General features: G+C 37.9%; 1 protein-coding gene across 6 annotated transcripts in view; it reads right to left on the bottom strand.

Moving 5' to 3' along the window:
* wdfy3 (WD repeat and FYVE domain containing 3) overlaps positions 1-18703 on the bottom strand; it is an 83268-nt gene that overhangs the window by 22509 nt on the left and 42056 nt on the right. For 5 of the 6 annotated variants that reach the window (XM_056250573.1, XM_056250571.1, XM_056250574.1 and 2 more), the window contains 16 exons: positions 17791-17903; positions 16140-16374; positions 14299-14399; positions 11903-12121; positions 10926-11107; positions 9883-10114; positions 9527-9687; positions 8225-8336; positions 7846-8036; positions 7193-7345; positions 5423-5496; positions 4539-4700; positions 4183-4277; positions 3757-3877; positions 1434-1651; positions 1067-1263 (listed from right to left, as the gene is read on the bottom strand). In XM_056250573.1, the coding sequence (XP_056106548.1) occupies positions 1067-1263; positions 1434-1651; positions 3757-3877; positions 4183-4277; positions 4539-4700; positions 5423-5496; positions 7193-7345; positions 7846-8036; positions 8225-8336; positions 9527-9687; positions 9883-10114; positions 10926-11107; positions 11903-12121; positions 14299-14399; positions 16140-16374; positions 17791-17903 (2566 nt within the window). The remainder of the gene's footprint in view (positions 1-1066; positions 1264-1433; positions 1652-3756; positions 3878-4182; positions 4278-4538; positions 4701-5422; positions 5497-7192; positions 7346-7845; positions 8037-8224; positions 8337-9526; positions 9688-9882; positions 10115-10925; positions 11108-11902; positions 12122-14298; positions 14400-16139; positions 16375-17790; positions 17904-18703) is intronic. The other variant, XM_056250572.1, reaches the window with a different exon arrangement.

Raw genomic sequence — 18703 nt, forward strand, 5'->3', positions numbered from 1 at the left:
TCGGATTGGGTTAAAGTTAACGTTACTCAGTCAGGGGTAGTAGACTGTCGATTAACAAAATGCCTAAATATATTTTAAAGTATGTCAGTGAGCCACCATCTTGTCTTTAATCGTCTTATTTTACGTTAAAATATATGCATTATGAACAAAGAACCGTCATTATTTCCAACTTAAAAGGAAAAGGTGTTTTTGTTAATCCTGTGGACATGTAGTTGTGAATGGGGTCTCCCACACTGCTGGATCATGCCCATCATTTCTCCCCTCGGCTTTTAGATTTTCGGGAAGGAAAAAATTCCACTCCCCCTTCCAAACTTTTAGGATACCGGGTGTCAAATTTGCACAATCCATACGCACAACGCGTCGGCATGTTTCCCTCGCTCGAAAGCTTGCCAGACCTCCCGCGCCTAGTTACGGTTGCTAAGACACGATTGGCCAGTGGCGGTTTTCAGGCGTGGCTTAGCGAAGGGTCAATTATTCATTTAAAAAGTAAAAGCATGAACATTGGTGACATTACAATGCTCTATCACAGAGAAACAAAGTGCAGATGGCTAACATTTATATTAAGCATGCATGATTAAATGGATGATAAAGTGAAAATTTCAATTTTGAACACTAGTATATTATATATATAGTATAGTAAAGTAAATAGTAAACTATATATAGTAAAGATCTGAGGATACATTTGAAAATAAACAGTTTTAGGATTTTGAAGTGAAATTATTTCAGATTCTGCAATATTTCTGGGTCATTAATTACCAAAGAAAATTGGTGACATGATCATGTGTACAGAAGATAAAAAAAAAGGAAAATATTGTTAATTTTTCAGTTCAATGTTTTTACACAAATTGCAAATAATACACTCAAATGTAGATAATACAAATCATTTAAAAAATGTATGAAGTGAAGTAGTGGTGTCAGACGTGTGAAATATGGATTGTGATCCACACTCACACATATATAAATGTTTATTTGGTAAATAAACTCACTTCATAATCTTATATGATAGTAACATATGTATGAAGACATTAAGTTTGATTAGTAGGGAAAAAAAGGTTTGCATACTGACATGTACCTGCAGGCTGTCAGGCAGCTCTGTGATTGGCTGCTGGAGAAAGAGGGCCATGAGCATGAAGTAAATCTCTGGAACGTTGGTGTGTTTGGGCAGTAGAGTTTGCAACACGGGGAATCCTGGGAAATGGCAGGCATCTCGGTTGATTTCACGAAGCGTCGACCTGCCCCCTGCACTGCGGCCCACATTAAAACCTGAAAGGAGATAAGAGTAAAAGAAATGGCTCACAAATTATTATGTTATAATACTATATACTTAGTTATTGTTCTTATTGTTATCAAATATCATTACTGTATAATGATAGTTGTTTTTTAACATCTATATAATCATTAAATATGATCATATAGGCTAGGTCTCTTCTCACCCAGAACAGTGCCGATCTTATTAGTGAGCACAGAGTCGGTGTGGTCCAGCCACCCTCCACCAGACAGGCCCTCTTTAAACCGGCTCAGGATGGATTGGTTACTCAGCAACACCACCAAGATCAAGAGAGCTGCCGTCACTGTGCTAGAGTGAATGTGTTCTTCCATAAACATCAGCAACCAATCAAAACCCAAGGTGCGCACAAGCTCATCACATGCTCTGTGGGAGGGAGCAGAAAGAATTTAGGGGTAGGGTGATTAATATGAAGGCGAAACTTACAAATGTATGTTATAATGCTTTAAGTCAACAGGCTTAAAGGGATACTCCACTTTTTTTGGAAATAGGTTCATTTTACAACTCCCCCAGAGTTAAACTGTTGAGTTTTTACCGTTTTTGAATCCATTCAGCCGATCTCCGGTTCTGGCGGTACCACTTTTAGCATAGCTTAGCATACATCATTGGAGTTGACAAGACCATTAGCATTTCTCAAAAAAAAAAATGACCAAAGAGTTTCGATATTTTTCCTATTTAAAACTTGACTCTTCTGTAGTTACATCGTGCACTAAGACCGACGGAAAATGAAAAGTTGCGATTTTCTAGGCTGGTATGGCTAGGAACTATTCTCTCATTCCTGCGTAATAATCAAGAAACTTCAATGCCGTACCATGAGTGCAGCAGGCGTAATGATATGACGCAGCGCCTGAAAATAGGCCACCTTCCGTCAACACAACGGAACTATTTTCAGGCGCTGCGTCATATCATTACGCCTGCTGCTCTCATGGTACGGCAGTGAAGTTTCTTGATTATTACGCAGGAATGAGAGTATAGTTCCTAGCCATATCAGCCTAGAAAATCGCAACTTTACATTTTCTGTCGGTCTTAGTGCACGATGTAACTACAGAAGAGTCAAGTTTTAAATAGGAAAAATATCAAAACTCTTTGGTCATTTTTCTTTAGAAATGCTAATGGTCTTGTCCACTTCAATGATGTATGCTAAGCTATGCTAAAAGTGGTACCGCCAGAACCGGAGATCGGCTGAATGGATTCAAAAACGGTAAAACTCAACAGTTTAACTCTGGGGGAGTTGTAAAATGAGCCTATTTCCAAAAAAAGTGGAGTATCCCTTTAAATGGTGTTTTCTGCTATTTTTTCATACACAAAGTACATACACTAAGTGCACTAAGCAATAAAAACACCTGTGCCCGGTTGCATAAAGCACCTTAAGTGTAATTTTCCCTTAAAGTCGCCCTTATGTTTCCCTTAAACCTAAGGGTGTTGCAGAAAAATACCCTTAAGTGTTACTTAACGGTTTTTTTAAGTAAAACGTCATAAACACTTAGAATTTCCCTTAAATGCTGTTTTTTCACTTAAGAAATCGTTAAGTGTTGCATAAAACCCCTTAACGGTAATTTCCCTAAGTATAACTTAAGGTTTGGAAATCGTAACCTTAAGAGTAACGCGGACAAAAATAAGACGACATGGCTGAATTTATGAAACCAGCTGAAGATCATAGGGAATAGGGAGAACCCTTTGGACCAATTTAGCCATGAAAAATTGTTGCAAGAATACCGATTTGATCAACGCGCAATATTTGACATCGCTATCAAACTAGACGGCTGTCTGTCTGTCATTACACGCGACTCGCATGTAAACTATCACTGTTCAGTGCGCGCACGGAGAGTGTGTGGCCGACAAAAAATTTACAGGAGAACGAGCTGATTCTGTGTTTTAAAAGGAATCATGACAGAAGAAAACTGGTATGCTATGGAAATATACTCAGCTGTATTTCGAGACACAGAGCCAGAAGTGCATTCACAAAACCTAAACTAAAGCCAAAGCATGAGACGGTGAACAACACAAACTGCCGCCACGTTCGAGCTAACGCGGTGTTGCATGATAGCGTCACTGGACTGACACGTGATATTCCGACATGTTAGTGTTTTGCGTATCTATGGCAACAACAGACTTTTATAACGTGAATCCAGGATCGCTGTCGTGAAACACTTAAATGTTTCCCTTACCTAAGAGAACCGTTTAAGAGATTATATGCAACACCCTTAAGTTGTTCTCTTAGGTAAGGGTAAATCGCCCCTTAAGTATCATACTTAAGGGAAAAACTTAAGGTGCTTTATGCAACCGGGCACTGGCCCACACTAAATAATTTTGGACACATATCCAAAGTGTCCAGTTCCTTCTGTATCCAGTCCAAGATATCATCCCTAAACCAGCAGGCTCAAGTAACAATGTTACAGATGCTGTAAAATGCAGTGCAGCTCTCTGAAGTCTAATAATCCCCCCATGATTTAATAAGGAGCATCACTCACTGTGCATTAACAGTGTTCTTCTCTTTGCAGCTGAAGAGCTGTTTGAGCAGGATATCCAGCAGTCTGTTCCGCAGAAGAATCAGGTTGGACGACAGGAGGCCTCCAAACTCATCATCCGCCCCTGGACAAACAAACACCCAGGAAGAAGATTAAAGGTGTGGTCACATTTAATGCTGCTTGGTGAGATTGTGTGGGTGAAATCCAGTCATTTCAATTGATATCTGCATGATTGGGAATTTTGTTCAAGCATGAAACTTCCCCATGCAGATTTTGCATTTTCTATCCAAGTTTTTTTCACACAAATTTGATGTTGACCAAAATAAAGCTGCTTGAATTGAAAGGGTCTGATTTGTTAAGAGAGTGATGTTAAGATTAAATGTTTCTTTGATACTAAGCTTATTTGAAACTTAAAAAAAGATGACCAACCTCTATCGATTTTCTCCTCATTGGTGTTCTCCATAATGACAAACTTCTCACAGACCGCAAATGTTGGTAATGTTGAAGAGATGAACTGCCCAAACCTTAGCCATAAACAAATAATTGAAGAGTTTTTTTTTTTTTTTAAGATAATTATGTTTTAAATGTATTTTTTATTGTAGTATCTAACCAAATAATTCTTAGACAACAGAAATTATTCCTCAAGTCACCACTGCTTCTAAACACAGTATATTCTGTGGCAGCTGAAACTGTCCAAAATCAAATGGATCTGATTGTGTCAACTCTGATTCAGATTCAGTCTTCCCTTTTCATACATTTAAAAATGTCTATATCTCTGTGTCTACCTGAGCAGGTCATATGAGTTGGGGAAGCCCTGCAGCAGGAGACTGAGGACATTGCCGATGGCAGCGATGGTGGGCTGAGACAGAGACTGATCCCTCAGAGTCAGCAGCAGTTTGGGGATCAGCTGGAACTCCCGCAATAGTTTGCCATTCTTAGCAGCTTCACTGAGAACAGAAACAATTAAACACTGTGTTAGTGATAATAGTTTATGTCTATGAATTTAACAACATCACTTCCTCTAAGGCACGAATAAAATCAGATTTCCTCTCATACTCTCTCTACCCTTGTCTATGATGTCAATATGGCAGAAGACCTCAAAAATCCATTTGATACATTTCATATACCATGTAATTCATTCACTACCATTCAAATGTTCAGGTCAGTAAGATTTTTTTCAGGTCAGTAAGATTAAGTGAATACTTGTATTCAGTAAGGATTCATTAAATGGATCAAAAGTAACATTAAGACATTCATAATGTGAAAAACAATTAAATGATTCTCGAGCATCAAATCAGATCATATTATTAATGATTTCTGAAGAATCATGTGACACTGAAGTAATGGCTGCTGAAGTAATGGCAAATTAATAAATTAAATTATAATAAATGTAAATATATAAGATAGAATCCAATTCTTTTAAACTGTAATACTATTTCACAATATTACTGTTTTTAATGTATTTTTGATCACATAAATGCAGCCGTGGTGAGCATAAGAGCATATGTAGTTCTGTAACTGCTTCTGGGTCTCCATCATAATGTTTATGCTTAATGTGCACTATCAACCTTCGATACGGCTTTAAAGTTACATTGCATTGCAGAAAGGTTTTAATAAATTGCCCTGAATCAAAGATTCAGTAAGGAATGTTGAAGCACAGATGGATTACCTGGATTCAGTCAGAAGTTCAATGAAGTGCTCGAAGAGAGAGAGGTGCAGTTCATAGGGAGCATGAAGCCAAACCTGAAAGAACCAAATTATTTTGAAAAAAAGTGGATATCATGAAAAACAAACACTTTTCTTGATCTTTTGAAACAAAACCGTTTCAGAACTGAAGACCACTTACTGAGCCTATTTACAACTGGTCACTTCATGTGTTTTTACTAATCGGATATTTATCCGATTTGTTAAAACGATTCCATTTACACTTGGCCACATAAATGTGTCTCAGTAAAACGAATATAAATCCGATCTTCAATTCCCAGCAAATTTAACAGTTCACGTAAACGAAAGCAACAGATATGAGCTACATTTTATTTATCATCACTTATTTGCAAGATCAAAGACTGCAAAAGGAGAGAAAGCGGCATCAGCACTGGTAAGTTTATTCACACCTCTTTTAATGAAATCGATTGTGTTTTGAGCTTCAGGATGAATCGGTTTATTTGCGACGGTTTGCGATTTTACGGGGGGCCATATCTGGGGCGATGCGTGTTGCAGTAGCACTGTCATATCTGGCTACTTGGTTTTGGAGGGCATTTACACCTGGTCTTTTCACAATCGGATAGCTATCACAGAGAATACGCTTGAAGTGACCAGTGTAAAACAGGACCACTGAAACTATGTTGCAACAGCAAAACTGTTGGATATCTTATACCAGAAAAAACAGAAACAAGTGCCCGTAGTTCAATTTTCAACAAGGTCACTGATCATGCCAGTCTGAGATATTTATTAGTGCTGTCAAATGATTAAAATATTTAATCGCATTAATGCCATAGTTAACTCGCGATTAATCACAATTAATCGCACATTTTTATCTATTCTAAATGTCTCTTGATTTCTTTTTGTCCCATTATTTTTTTTACTTGACTTGACTCTTATCAACATGGAAAAGTGGATCGGCTTGCTTTGTGCAAATGTTTTTTATTGAAAACAACATTGGCATATACTGTGTTCAATTTCACACTAACATTCTCACTTGGAGCAAATAATCTCTCACACAATATAACACTGTCCATCAATAAAAGGGTGAAAGAAATACTGACGAGGTCCAGATATTGACGGGGGGGCGGAGGATTCGCATCAGCTGTGTGTGTGTGTGTGTGTGTGTGCTTGGCCATCATCAAGTGGTATTTCAGACTGGACGTGCTGCGATGATGATAGCTCAGTTCACAACGACAAAACACACAGATCGCTTTGGTCTTGTCAATGGTACCATTTGGCAACTTTTTAAAAGTAAACTTTCCATTCAGAATCTTATTGGCATCCATTTCGGCGTCTCGTGCTCGTCATCCACTCAAAACGTAACGTTAACCAACTATTTGTCCGGCTCGCAAGCCTAAACAAGTGTGTGCGGCGTGCCTGTTGTTTTGTTTCCGGTCTAGCTAGATCCGCTTGCGCTTTTAAAACGTCCTCGCACAGTGCAAGCCATTGAAATGAATGGGTTTCATAGCGCAGCGCCGCGTCCTGTTGCAAAAGCATGTGAAAAAAATGACAAAGTTTGCTAGGCCAAAAAGACCGTTAATCGCGCGATAAAGAAATTGACGCCGTTAAAATGGGTTTGCGTTAACGCCATTAATAACGCATTTAACTGACAGCCCTAATATTTATAGATCTTGACTAGGTGTTTAAAAGAGGTCCGTTATTCTTTGTACATCTGCTGGATGAGAGTAACTGAAAAATCACAGCACCACTAAGGCTCCTCGTGTGAGCTTCGCACCTCAAAATCACACAGCAGGTCCTGGAAGGCTGTGGAGTTCGGAATGATGGAAGTCTCATGGCCACTATCGACAGTTCCAACCAGAGAGAAGGTCAAGTGCAGGATATGGCTGTTCAACAGAGGCCGTTTCTTCTTCAGCAACATAGCCAACAGCTATAACAGAAAACGCTCAGTTAAAGAAGATCTTTCAGGCAATGATCTAAACCTGACAGGAAAAAAACAACAAAAACTGAAGGTCCATGCAAAAGAATGATCTGCTATATTTTTGTTAGTTATTTCAGGATTCAGTGAACCGATCAGTTTAAAACAGGCTGCAACCCAACATTCAGCCATTCATTTTCCTTACACAGTGACACCACAATCAACATTAGCTCCATGAAACATCACATTCTCTATACAGAGCCCATTAAAGCAGCAGAGAAATAAAACAATGCACCATCTGTTATGCTTAAACCAGCACATCCCAGCATGCCCCACCCGTACGAACCCCCACTTATCACATCAGTTGGCTGTCACCAGTCACAACAGCCCAGGCTCGCTGTTAGCATTTAATTTGCCACCTCATTGGCTCATAACATCCTACAGCTACAGCTGCAGAGAACAGAGGACACCCTCAGTTCAAAGTTCACCGAGTAATTGTTATTGCAGCCCACCTGGTAGCCTTTGATACGCTCCATCTCCTTGCTAGCTAGCGGGTTGCTCTTGACAACACAAACTAACGCTTTTACTGCAGCATAGAGACCCTCTACGTCTGATGCCATGGCAACCAGGCCCAGAATGGCAGCTGCTCCTCCGATGTATTGGAGGTTGGTGGCCACTGGTTTGGTTACGAAGGCGCGAACACCTACATGGAACAAGATTGCAGCTATAAATACATGAACACTGAGTGAAAGGGCTGGTTTATTGAAGAAGCTGTGCAGTGCCTTTCCATTGTCCATTTATGAACTTTTCAAATGTTTTATTCTGCAAAGAATCCTCGCAAATCTCCACTGTCCTAATGAAAACAGCACACACACACACACACACACTCACCCAGGTAACCGATGATTGCAGATCCAATGGTCCTGGCCGGTCCGTTTAGATGGCCCACTGCATTATGGACGAGCTTGACTGGTGTGGCACTTTCATGAGAGGAAACCCCAAGCTGAAAGGGGATGTAAATATCACTCTGAGCAGCTTTCCAAAAGTGATAATTCAAATAATTACAGAGGGGCAGGCCTGCACCGCAAAGTTCTGCAGAATTGGAACATTCTGAAACTTTTATAAATATTTTGGCTAACTTTCAGCTACCAAAGTGGCCAATACTAGAACTCAGCAGATGATCCCATAAAATTAGTAAAGAAAAAAAATATGTCTATAAGTCTGCCGTTTTCCACAAAAAGCCGTTTAATTTTAATAAAGGGGTGGAGAAGGGGTAAATATATATATATATATATATATATATATATATATATATATATATATATATATATTTGGAGAAGGGGTAAATATATATATATATATATATATATATATAACTCCTCATATATATATATATATATATATATATATATATATATATATATATGAGGAGTTAAAGATTTTTGTTGATTTCGGCTTTCAGCTTGCAATAACAGTAAAGTACAGTACAAGGTGCATTAAACATTTACCCTGAAGACTTCTGCATCAAATGTAAAAAAAAAAAAAAAGAAAGAAAAAAACAATTCTGCACATCCCATACACTACCTTTTAAAAGTTGGGGGAGAAATTAATCCTTTATTCAGCAAGGATGCATTAAATTGCTAAATTGCCAAAGGTAACAATGAAAACAAATGTAACATATTTCTGTTTTTTGGGGGGAGCTTTCTATTCATCAAAGAAACCTAAAAAAAAATGGTTTCCACAAAAATATTAAGCAGCACAACTGTGTCCAACATTAATAATAATAAGAAATGTTTTTTGAGCACCAAATCAGCATATTAGAATGACTTCTGAAGGATCATGTGACACTGAAGGCGAGTAATAATGCTGAAAATTGCAGAAATAAATTACATTTTAAAAAACAATATTGCTTACAGCCATGATTACTTCGTGGTTGTTCAGTTTAATTTGAACAGGAAGTCATCCATATGTCAATGTCAAAATATAAAATGTAACGCAAATTATTAATTTAATTGTTTAATTCATTACACGAATTCATCAATGTTTAAATTAATATTTAATTAAAATTGGCTTGTTTATGGTTAAAAAGGGAAAGAAATATCGTAACAAAAAATATTTTTTAATTAAAATTATTGCATTAAAAATGTATATAATTTTAGCATTAAGAAGCAGGAAGAGGGTGAGACTGCTTACCTGTTTGGCGATGGCTTTGCTGTCCAGTTTGTTGTAGACCTTTCGTATCTTGGCCACAGTGAGACTAGATACAGAGTGAGCAAAGAGACTGAAGGAGACCTTCTCTTCAGGGACCAATGCAACAGGACAGGGTGGCACAGCCTCAGTCTTTGAGTCTTTACCTGGAGATATGAGAGGAAACCCTGTCACTATTATCAAGCCACAACAAGCAACTAATACCTGCATTTTGCTAAACACATACAAGATAAAATATTGAATCAGTACAACACCCATTCATTTACAATACAAATCTACTTTTTAGATTAGTTACTTTTAGTATCTAGTTATCCACCTAGTGTGATATAACAGGTACTTACACGGCAGGTAAACAGCTTGGAAACTGCCTACATAATTGGGTCCCAGCTCATAGATGGCAGCCACACTGGCCGCAGGCAGCACCTCCTCCAGAAAGTGAGTGGGCCCCAGTCGCCAGACCAGAGTGGAGAGCTGGCGCTGGGCCGGCGGCGTGCCGATGTAGCTGTACACCGTGCTCATCACAGGTGGGTTTGTGGAGGCAGAGCCACCGGGACCATTGTGAACGTAGTGCAGCTACAAAGACAAGCACAATGAGAAACAAAAGAGGAGAGTGTGACTTTGTCAGTTTGCAGGGCAGGGCATTTTATTTATTTTTTCAAACGTTATTTTACAATATTTTTTTTCATATTTTATATGATAATGCTAAATACAGGTATAAACAGGGTCTAAAACGTTTTGAGCTTGTCCACTTTCGATCACTTCCAGAGGTAGTCGAAAACACATTCGATGATCTGATTGCTTTCCTAGTGCAGACACTCATGTGGTTTGAACGGTTCGTGTTTTGAAGATGGAAAGCAAAAGCACAGAATGATGTGCCTCATTGCTACATGCGTTTTAAAATCAACTAAAAAAAAATCAAACGATGGATCGATGGATTCATAGTCTGAAGCTAAAACATCAAAGCCCATGCCCATCATACACTACGCAAATTTATGTACAATCGGTCACCTCAAATTTGCTAACTGGCTTTGATGTAATCTCGTCCAGACTTAAAACAGGGAAAAATCTAGGTAAAAAAAAAAAGAAAGTGCACAAAAAGTATATTCCAGCCTTAAGACTTAAATAGCTTAATGTAACTAGCCAACAGCTGAAGTGTTACCCCCAGATGCTGCTTAATGTTAATTTTGGACCCAGCATATGATTTATGTGTGACGAACAGGTAAGAAAAAGTATGTTTTGGTTAATCTGTTTGCCAAAACACCAGTTTTGAGCTATGTTAAAAAATATGACCTTTGTGCATAAAAGATAATAATGCCACAGTAATGTTTTCCATGACTTAAGTCAAAACAAAACAAAGGTGTCCACATCAGGAGCTGGGCCACACCTTGACCGTGCTGACCATCTGGCCATCGATGTAGAGAGTCGCCATGCTGTTCTTCAGCATTCCTTTGCTCATAACCAACACCAGGTGGTGCCACTGTCCCTCGGTGATGAGGTCAGCACAGCGGAAGCGAGCACAGCAGGGCAGGATCTCATAGAAGGAGGACTCCTCACTGAAGTCATCCACTGCGAGGGGAGAGAGGAAATGATGTCACGTCACTAACCACAGACAAAGGAACTTTTCCTCTGCATTTCAGAAGTAACTAAAAATGATCTTAAACGCTACATAAAAATGGCTTAATTGTCTACTTACAGTTTGCCTACAAAGCAAAAGCGTGATGACTTCAAAAGCTAAATTAATATTTAAAGTCCCCCTGTGGTGAAAATCTAGTTTTTAATGCTGTTTATATGTCCATGTGGTGTTTTTCATATGGTTTAAGACAAACCATGTACAAATTCATAAGTCAACACCTTTGCTGAGTATTTTCTCAAACTGCAGTGAACCAAAGACAGTCTGAAAAACACGGTTTGAAATTGCGTTGTTTCTGACGTCACAAACTACCTTGTAACCAATCACGTCAACGTGTGATCGCGAATGAGTGGATTTCTGAGCTGGTGCGAGTGAGTGGAGGCGGGGATAATTTGCATATTCATAGAACCGCGTATACTATAAATGAGGCAAGGGTGCCTTCCCTTTTCAAGGAAAAAAACGTTTAAATATGTAATTTTGGTGATCAAAGATGATTTTTTAAGGGATAAAATTATTGACTACAAGGGGACTTTAAATTATTATTTAAAATGTTTTAATTATTTGTTGAATGTGTTCACAAACAACAGCATTAAATATATGCTTTAATAAGCTTATTTAATCTGCGTATAAAGGAACAGAGGTTGAAATGGTCATCTGATTCACAAACATTCCACATCATTAAAACTTTGCTGACTAAAGAGCTAGAAGAGGAAGTCGTAAGAAACACTTGCCGTAGGTCTGAAGCAGCTCTTCCTTGGTGGACACAATGAGAGATCGGTCCTTAGCAGACAGCACAATGGCCAGGCACACGTAGTGCTGCTCAGATGAGGTGGCCCGTCGCACCACCGTGATCAGACGCACAGGGTGACTCTGGGGTGGCGTGCTGAAGCGCTCAACGCAAAACCACGTCGAGTAGCTCAGGCCAGATGGGGGTGGAAAGAAACGCTCGCCTGTAGAGATGAAAAGGAGGATATTTAATATTAGGAATTACTTTCTCTTTTTGCATCATTTGGATACAGAATGATACATAACAGTAGCAGCGGTCCAATGCTATATGAATAATAAAGTTGATTATTTTTAGAATACAAGACCTCTTTTAAATTCTGATGCTGCTTGAACAGGTGATGAATTGTAAAGTGTTTCCTATTAGACAAAGTATACAGTGGGTTTCCAAAAGTCTGAGACCACTTTCGAAAAAAACATTTTTGTTTGTTTTTCATTACAAATGGCACCACTGTTCAAACGTTTGGGGTCGGTAATTTTTTTGGAATGTTTTTTAATAACTTTTGTCTCTTATGCTCACCAAGGCTGCATTTATTTGTTTAAAAATAGAGTAAAACAAGTAATATTGGGAAATAGTATTACAATTTAAAATAATGTTTTCCATTTCAATATACAATTTATTCCTGTGATGACAAAGCTGTATTTTCAGCATCATTACTCCAGTCTTCAGTGTCACATGATCCTTCAGAAATAAGTCTAATATGCTGATTTGGAGTTCAAGAAACATTACTTATTATGATCCATGTTGAAAACCGTCTAATATATGTTTTGTATTTTCATATTTATTTTAATCGTTTATTTTCAAGTTCAAATTTTTCTTTTTACCGGTATTTGTTTTTTTTTGGGACAAATATCTTCACTGAATAAATCTCCCTGGACTTTGCATAATGATCTATCAAGCACAGACTCTTGAAAATGTACCCTAAGCTACTTAGTTACATTAAATCCACTTTGGCTTGTACCCTAAACCCAGGAAACCCCTGGAAGAGAGACAGGAACAATGAACTAGACTGCAGGGGATCTGAATGAAACTCTCTGAGGAAGAAATGATGATGTCATTGACAAAAATAGGTCAGAGGATATGATGCAGGAGTCCATCTATAAATTCTGAAATCATCCATTTACATTTAACAGAGAGAGAGAGAGAGGAGACAAGGGAGAGAGAGAGGAAATTGGGAGGATGAACGAGAGAGAGAGACAGTAAAATAAAGAAAGAGAGGAAGTGAGAGAGATGGAGAGGCAGCGAGCCCTGAATCACCTCATTAATACTACATAGGCACTTGTACACCCACTCAGGGCTGCAGTGAGCCGGTGGTGCTTAAACAGGAGCAAAGGCACACAAACAATTTCTGCCAAGCTCTGTCAAGTTTGCCTCTTTTCTCTAGACTCCACCATCTTCGCTAAAATCCCATCAGTGCTGTGCTCCTGTTCCCTCTACCTCCCGCCTGTCATGAGCCAAGACGCTTCTAAAATTCTGTCAAGCTGCAATGCCATCATTTGCCATCCCACGTCTGTAAACTCAAAAACGTTAGATTCGCAGCTGTTTGGAATACTTGATTCTGATTGGTCAATCACATAACAACTGATTAATTATATATCACCATTGTCCATGGCAACATACCGGTGCTATTTTTATCTCTCTCATATCATCCATGGCATTCTTATAATCAACACAAGTTGGAATAGCTAATTGGCAACATCTTGTGATTCAAAACATTTAAGACTTCAGTACTGATTTTAGTATACATATAAAGCTGAGCAGTTAAAGCAAGTAACAAAAACATAGTTGGATTTGGAAAATGGAGGAAGACATGTAATACTGTAGCTAAGGCTTCATTTATTTAATAAAAAAAAAGTAATATTGTGTTTTTATTATTATGTTATCTGGAATATTATTACAATTTAAAATATATATATTCTAATATATAATAAAATATTTATTATATCCTTTGATGGCAAAGCTAAAATTTACAGCAGTTACTACTCCAGTCTTCAGTATCACATGATCCTGCAGAAATCATTCTAATATGCTGAGTTGGTGCTCAAGAAATATTTAGTAGTATTTAGACAGACAGACAGATAGATTGATAGATAGATACTATGGTAATAATAAGGAAGTCAATGGCTACTGTCAACTGTCTGGTGACCAACATTCTTCAAAATATCATCTTTTGTGTTCAACAAAAGAAGGAAACTCATATAGGTTTGGAACAACATGGGGGTGAGTAAATTATGTCAACATTTTCATTTTTGGGTGAACGATCCCTTTAATAAAGATTTCCAAGAGTGGCTGCTGTTATGCAAATCATGGGGGTTGAGGGACAGTGTGTTTATGAGCACGTACCGTTTCCCATGCCACTGACCACCGCCCCGTCACTGACTCCAGATGTGTTGGCATTGCTCGACGGTGCATTGTGAGGGGCCAAACTAGGCAAAAACAAACAGCTGGAGAGAGAAGATGAGAAAATAAAAAAAGTATTTCAATTTATCAGGAATCCCAGCAGCTCAGACATTTCACTCTCGTCTCTCAGTAACAGTCATAAAATGTGGGAATATTTCACATTCTGCATTAAGAGGAGATGTGGATGTTTATTTGTGGGTGTCATGACTTATGTAACAATGACAGAGTGTGCTCATCATAACAGCACTAAATTACATCGGTTACAAACATCCACTAATAAAACTGATTCAAACTCCAGTAGATATTACTAAATGTCAGAGAAGCAAATAATGAAAATAGGTGCGACCCAATGGAAGACGACTCCTTCATTAAACATTCTGCCATTCATTAAATTAAACAGAAAACCACCAAGTGTCACTCAAAACTGCTAAACGAGTCTCTTTGGAGGCTAATTAATCCTGACAAAGGAAGCCTCGCATGTCATTTTAATATTGAAAAAATGGTGGCATAAAAAAAGAAACATCCCAGTTCACATTAACAATACAAACATCCACCCAAAAATAGTGAAACATGACCACCTCCCACCAGACATGGAAGTGAGGAAGGGTTTAATTTAGGTCATATGACAAAATAATAATAATAATAATAATAATAAAAAAGTAAAAATAAATAAAATGTATGTGTGTGTGTATGTATATATATATATATATATACACACACACACACACACACATGCATACATATATATTATTAAAAATATTAATATAATTATTCAAACTGATTATACATGATTAAATAATAATTTATTTAAATAAGATAAAAATAAAAACAATAGAAGTCTATGCATGTGTGTAAACAGGGGGGTTAATGTCCTCCTCCTCCTCATAACCAAAAAAGCTCTTATCCCAGCTGTGGCAGCACCATTAGGCTGGTCTGCACGGCCCAATACAGAATGTGTTTACATGAATTTTTCATGAAGGCAGATGGGGACCGTGTGTGCGCGCAAGAGTTTTCTCAGCATCCGCAAGATGAAATGTGGGCCAGTACAAGTGATTTTTACATCTTCAATTATTCTAAACTGCATGTCCTATTCAGATGTAGGAGGAAGTATTTAAAGACACAGGAGGATCCTGACTAAGACACATCATTTGAGTTGTCTGTGCATTTAATGGGAATTTGTGGTATTTAAGTCGGTAGAACTGCTGCACAATTGTTCAAGCAATAAAAAAGCCATTGGGAGACAAACAAAATTCAATCTGTGCACAACTAATATTACTTGAAGCATGTGGGTTTCTCTATTATGTCTGCTGGGTGCAAAAACAGAACCGTTGACCCATTTCATACACATAAATCTCCCATTTAAGCAGCTAATAATTTGGAAAGAAGACAAATGATGATCACTGTGCTTTCATAATTAATGAAAAAAATGAAATATTAAAGATCTGTTATTTTCAGTTTTAGCACGTACCCTGATGGGATTATGTTAAACAGAAACAGATGGAGGCTCAGTGTGGATTCTTTGTTGCGCTTTGAACTGTGATACGTTCAGAGATGTAAGCGTATTTCAAGCCTCTGTTTTTCTGTGAGCTTTAAACTAGGTCAAGCTTTTAAAAGCACAACACCAGATAAATGTTTGACTGACGCATATATCTGATAAACACATTCTGAACCGAAGCCAATAAATCTCTGATGCCTAAATGGGTGTCTGCCTGCAAACAGTGACTGTGCAAACAATCTTTATCTTCAAAAGATAGACTAGGCTCGACTAGCGCTGACAGCCTTACCCGAATCCCTCCAATGACGTGTCGAACTCCACGAAGGCGGGCGTGACGGAGGATCCATGGAGACGGATGTCATGGGGCGTCGTCATGGAGACCAGGCACTTGACTCGGGTGAGGGGCACAGTGCTGCCCTCAGCTGATCGCACCAGACTTCGACTGATCCGGTACTGGCTATTGTCCTCATTAATTGTGAACACGCTATCCGGCCCAAAACCCTCCATGGACAGGGTCATGCTGTCTGGAGGTGCAAAAGGTCAAATGTACAATTAGGCTGGTCCCGTAAACTCTCCTGCTCGCTTAGTATTACACTATTAATTAGAATGAGTTAATGGTCAATTGTGATGTAACAGATAACAGTTATTTCTGTTAGTATAAGTGACTTTATACTTCACCTCAACCACATTATTAGGAACAGGAATATGTGCTGTTTATATATATTTTTAAGGAAACATTAGGAGGCACAAATCCTATGTATCTTGTTAGATATGTTTGGTAAACTACTATATAACATTAACATCGCATGAAAAGCATCACATTAAATGTCTGTAGTGAAAATGGTTGTTTCTTTTTTATTAATAAATGTAACTAGTCTATTTAATTTCTATATTTTTCTATATTTTTATTACATAAATATAATATGTAACATAATATTTTAATTATTTACATTTATTTATTTATTTATTGAAAACAAGAAAATCACGGTTGCAAGTTATTATTACCCAACACTGAATGTCTCAAAATTTGGTAACAGGGAAAAAATAAAAATCTCACATAAATTAAACTGAAAATAAAAATTAAAACCACTCATAATATTTAGTCTGCCCTGCTGAGGTTCATGATCAAAATTCTAAAATGTTTAAGCACCCATCTCATTTTACTAGCCATTAGTTGAAAATAATAATAATAAAATAAAATAAAACATTATTTCATTTCAGGACATATTTTGTACCCTATTTGTGAAAGTACCTTATATAAAATATTCAGTCAATTTATCAAGAATTCCCATACATAATAAATGCCATTTCACTTTCACCCAATGTTGCTGTTTAAAGATTCAAGCAGTGAAACAGAAAGGTCAAAAAACTGAATGCTAAAGGTATAAAAAGCATGCGAGTGTTGAATGTTGTAAATTTGTCACTCTAGAAGTTCATTCTGTTTAAATTAGAGTTCTCTTAAATAACCTCATTCAGACATGATCTGTTGTGGATATAACCAGCAAAAATATCTGCTTTTACTGGACCCTGGACACACAACAGTATTCCTCAGACTTTCTACTAAGCAAGCAGGAAACCTTTAAATTAGCAAGTTCAAAAAGGACTCGCTGGACATGGAGAGCTTGGAGAAAAGTAATTTCACTGGTAATTAGGGAAGCTGGGAACTCATCTCCGGCAAAACCCTGTTCAATTGAACGGCTCTCAGCTGGCAGAGTCGAGGAGACCGAGAGGAGAATGTTTTGTTTGATTCTGATGGTGATTGATGGCATTTCACCAAAGACCACAGTCAGTGAAGCCAGAAGTAATGTCCCTCCTTTCACTGGCCCACAGAGAAACCACAGAGACAAGACCACGTAACACTGACACAAACTGTTTACGGGATGGTACAAAAGCACACTGACAGTTCTAACAGTCTTTATGCATTCTTTTTTTCTCCTTACTTCGCATTTCAGCTTCATAGCTGAGGGAGCTCGGCTTGTGGACCCGGTACTGCTTCAGGAGCTTTTTGTCCCAGGCACCGCAATTCAGAGGATTCCCTAGTCGTAAAAATTCCCTGGAAAATATATAAAAACATTTTATAGCAACAGCAATAACCCACACAATGAACAGTTGCCTGATCTTCCAGCATAATAACAACACATTAAGAAATAGATTAAGACAAAGACCATAAATAATAACAAATAAATGCAATTAAAAACATATTAAATAACAACAACACGTATTAATAAACAATACATATACAGTCTGTAGTTTTTCCTCTTTGTCGCAATCTCTGTTAGAAATCTGCAATTGCAGTCATTCGCGGAATTATCAACTTTACGTGAGATGTGCCTCGGCACGGCACAGCGCGGATGAACACAATGTTTTGAGGAGAATGTGCGGCTGTCAGTCGCCGCGCCGGTGTGGATACTGGCATTCAGAATCACAGATTTTACTTTTTGGAAGTATGACCAACATAAGAATTTTCACCCTAAAATGTCATCTGAACAAGTAACATCCACTTTTGTTCTTCTGACCAACTAACTGAAAAAAAGCATTGCAGTAAATCGCGCTGATTAAATCTAACGATCGCTTATCATATCACGTCAAACCGTGCAAATTATACTTTGTTCTCAAATTGTTAATGTTAACAACATCAGCATTGCGTGACTACATTTAATGCCCTTCCGATATGTATCCTTGTTTTCGCATGGGTCCGGTTGCAGTCTCTTTTTTTCTGTAGCCACTCCGAAGTCTTTTGAATTTTACAGCGGGTGAATCTGTTGTCACTGGTGATTGTCGTTTGAACCTTTCTGGATCCGCCATCAAATTGATAAGTTTAATTATATCAAGTGCTGTGAGAAAAGGCTATAA

The sequence above is a fragment of the Rhinichthys klamathensis genome, unplaced genomic scaffold (assembly GCF_029890125.1).
Source record: "Rhinichthys klamathensis goyatoka isolate OS25496 unplaced genomic scaffold, OSU_Roscu_1.1 h1tg000071l_1, whole genome shotgun sequence".
NCBI lineage: Eukaryota > Metazoa > Chordata > Actinopteri > Cypriniformes > Leuciscidae > Rhinichthys > Rhinichthys klamathensis.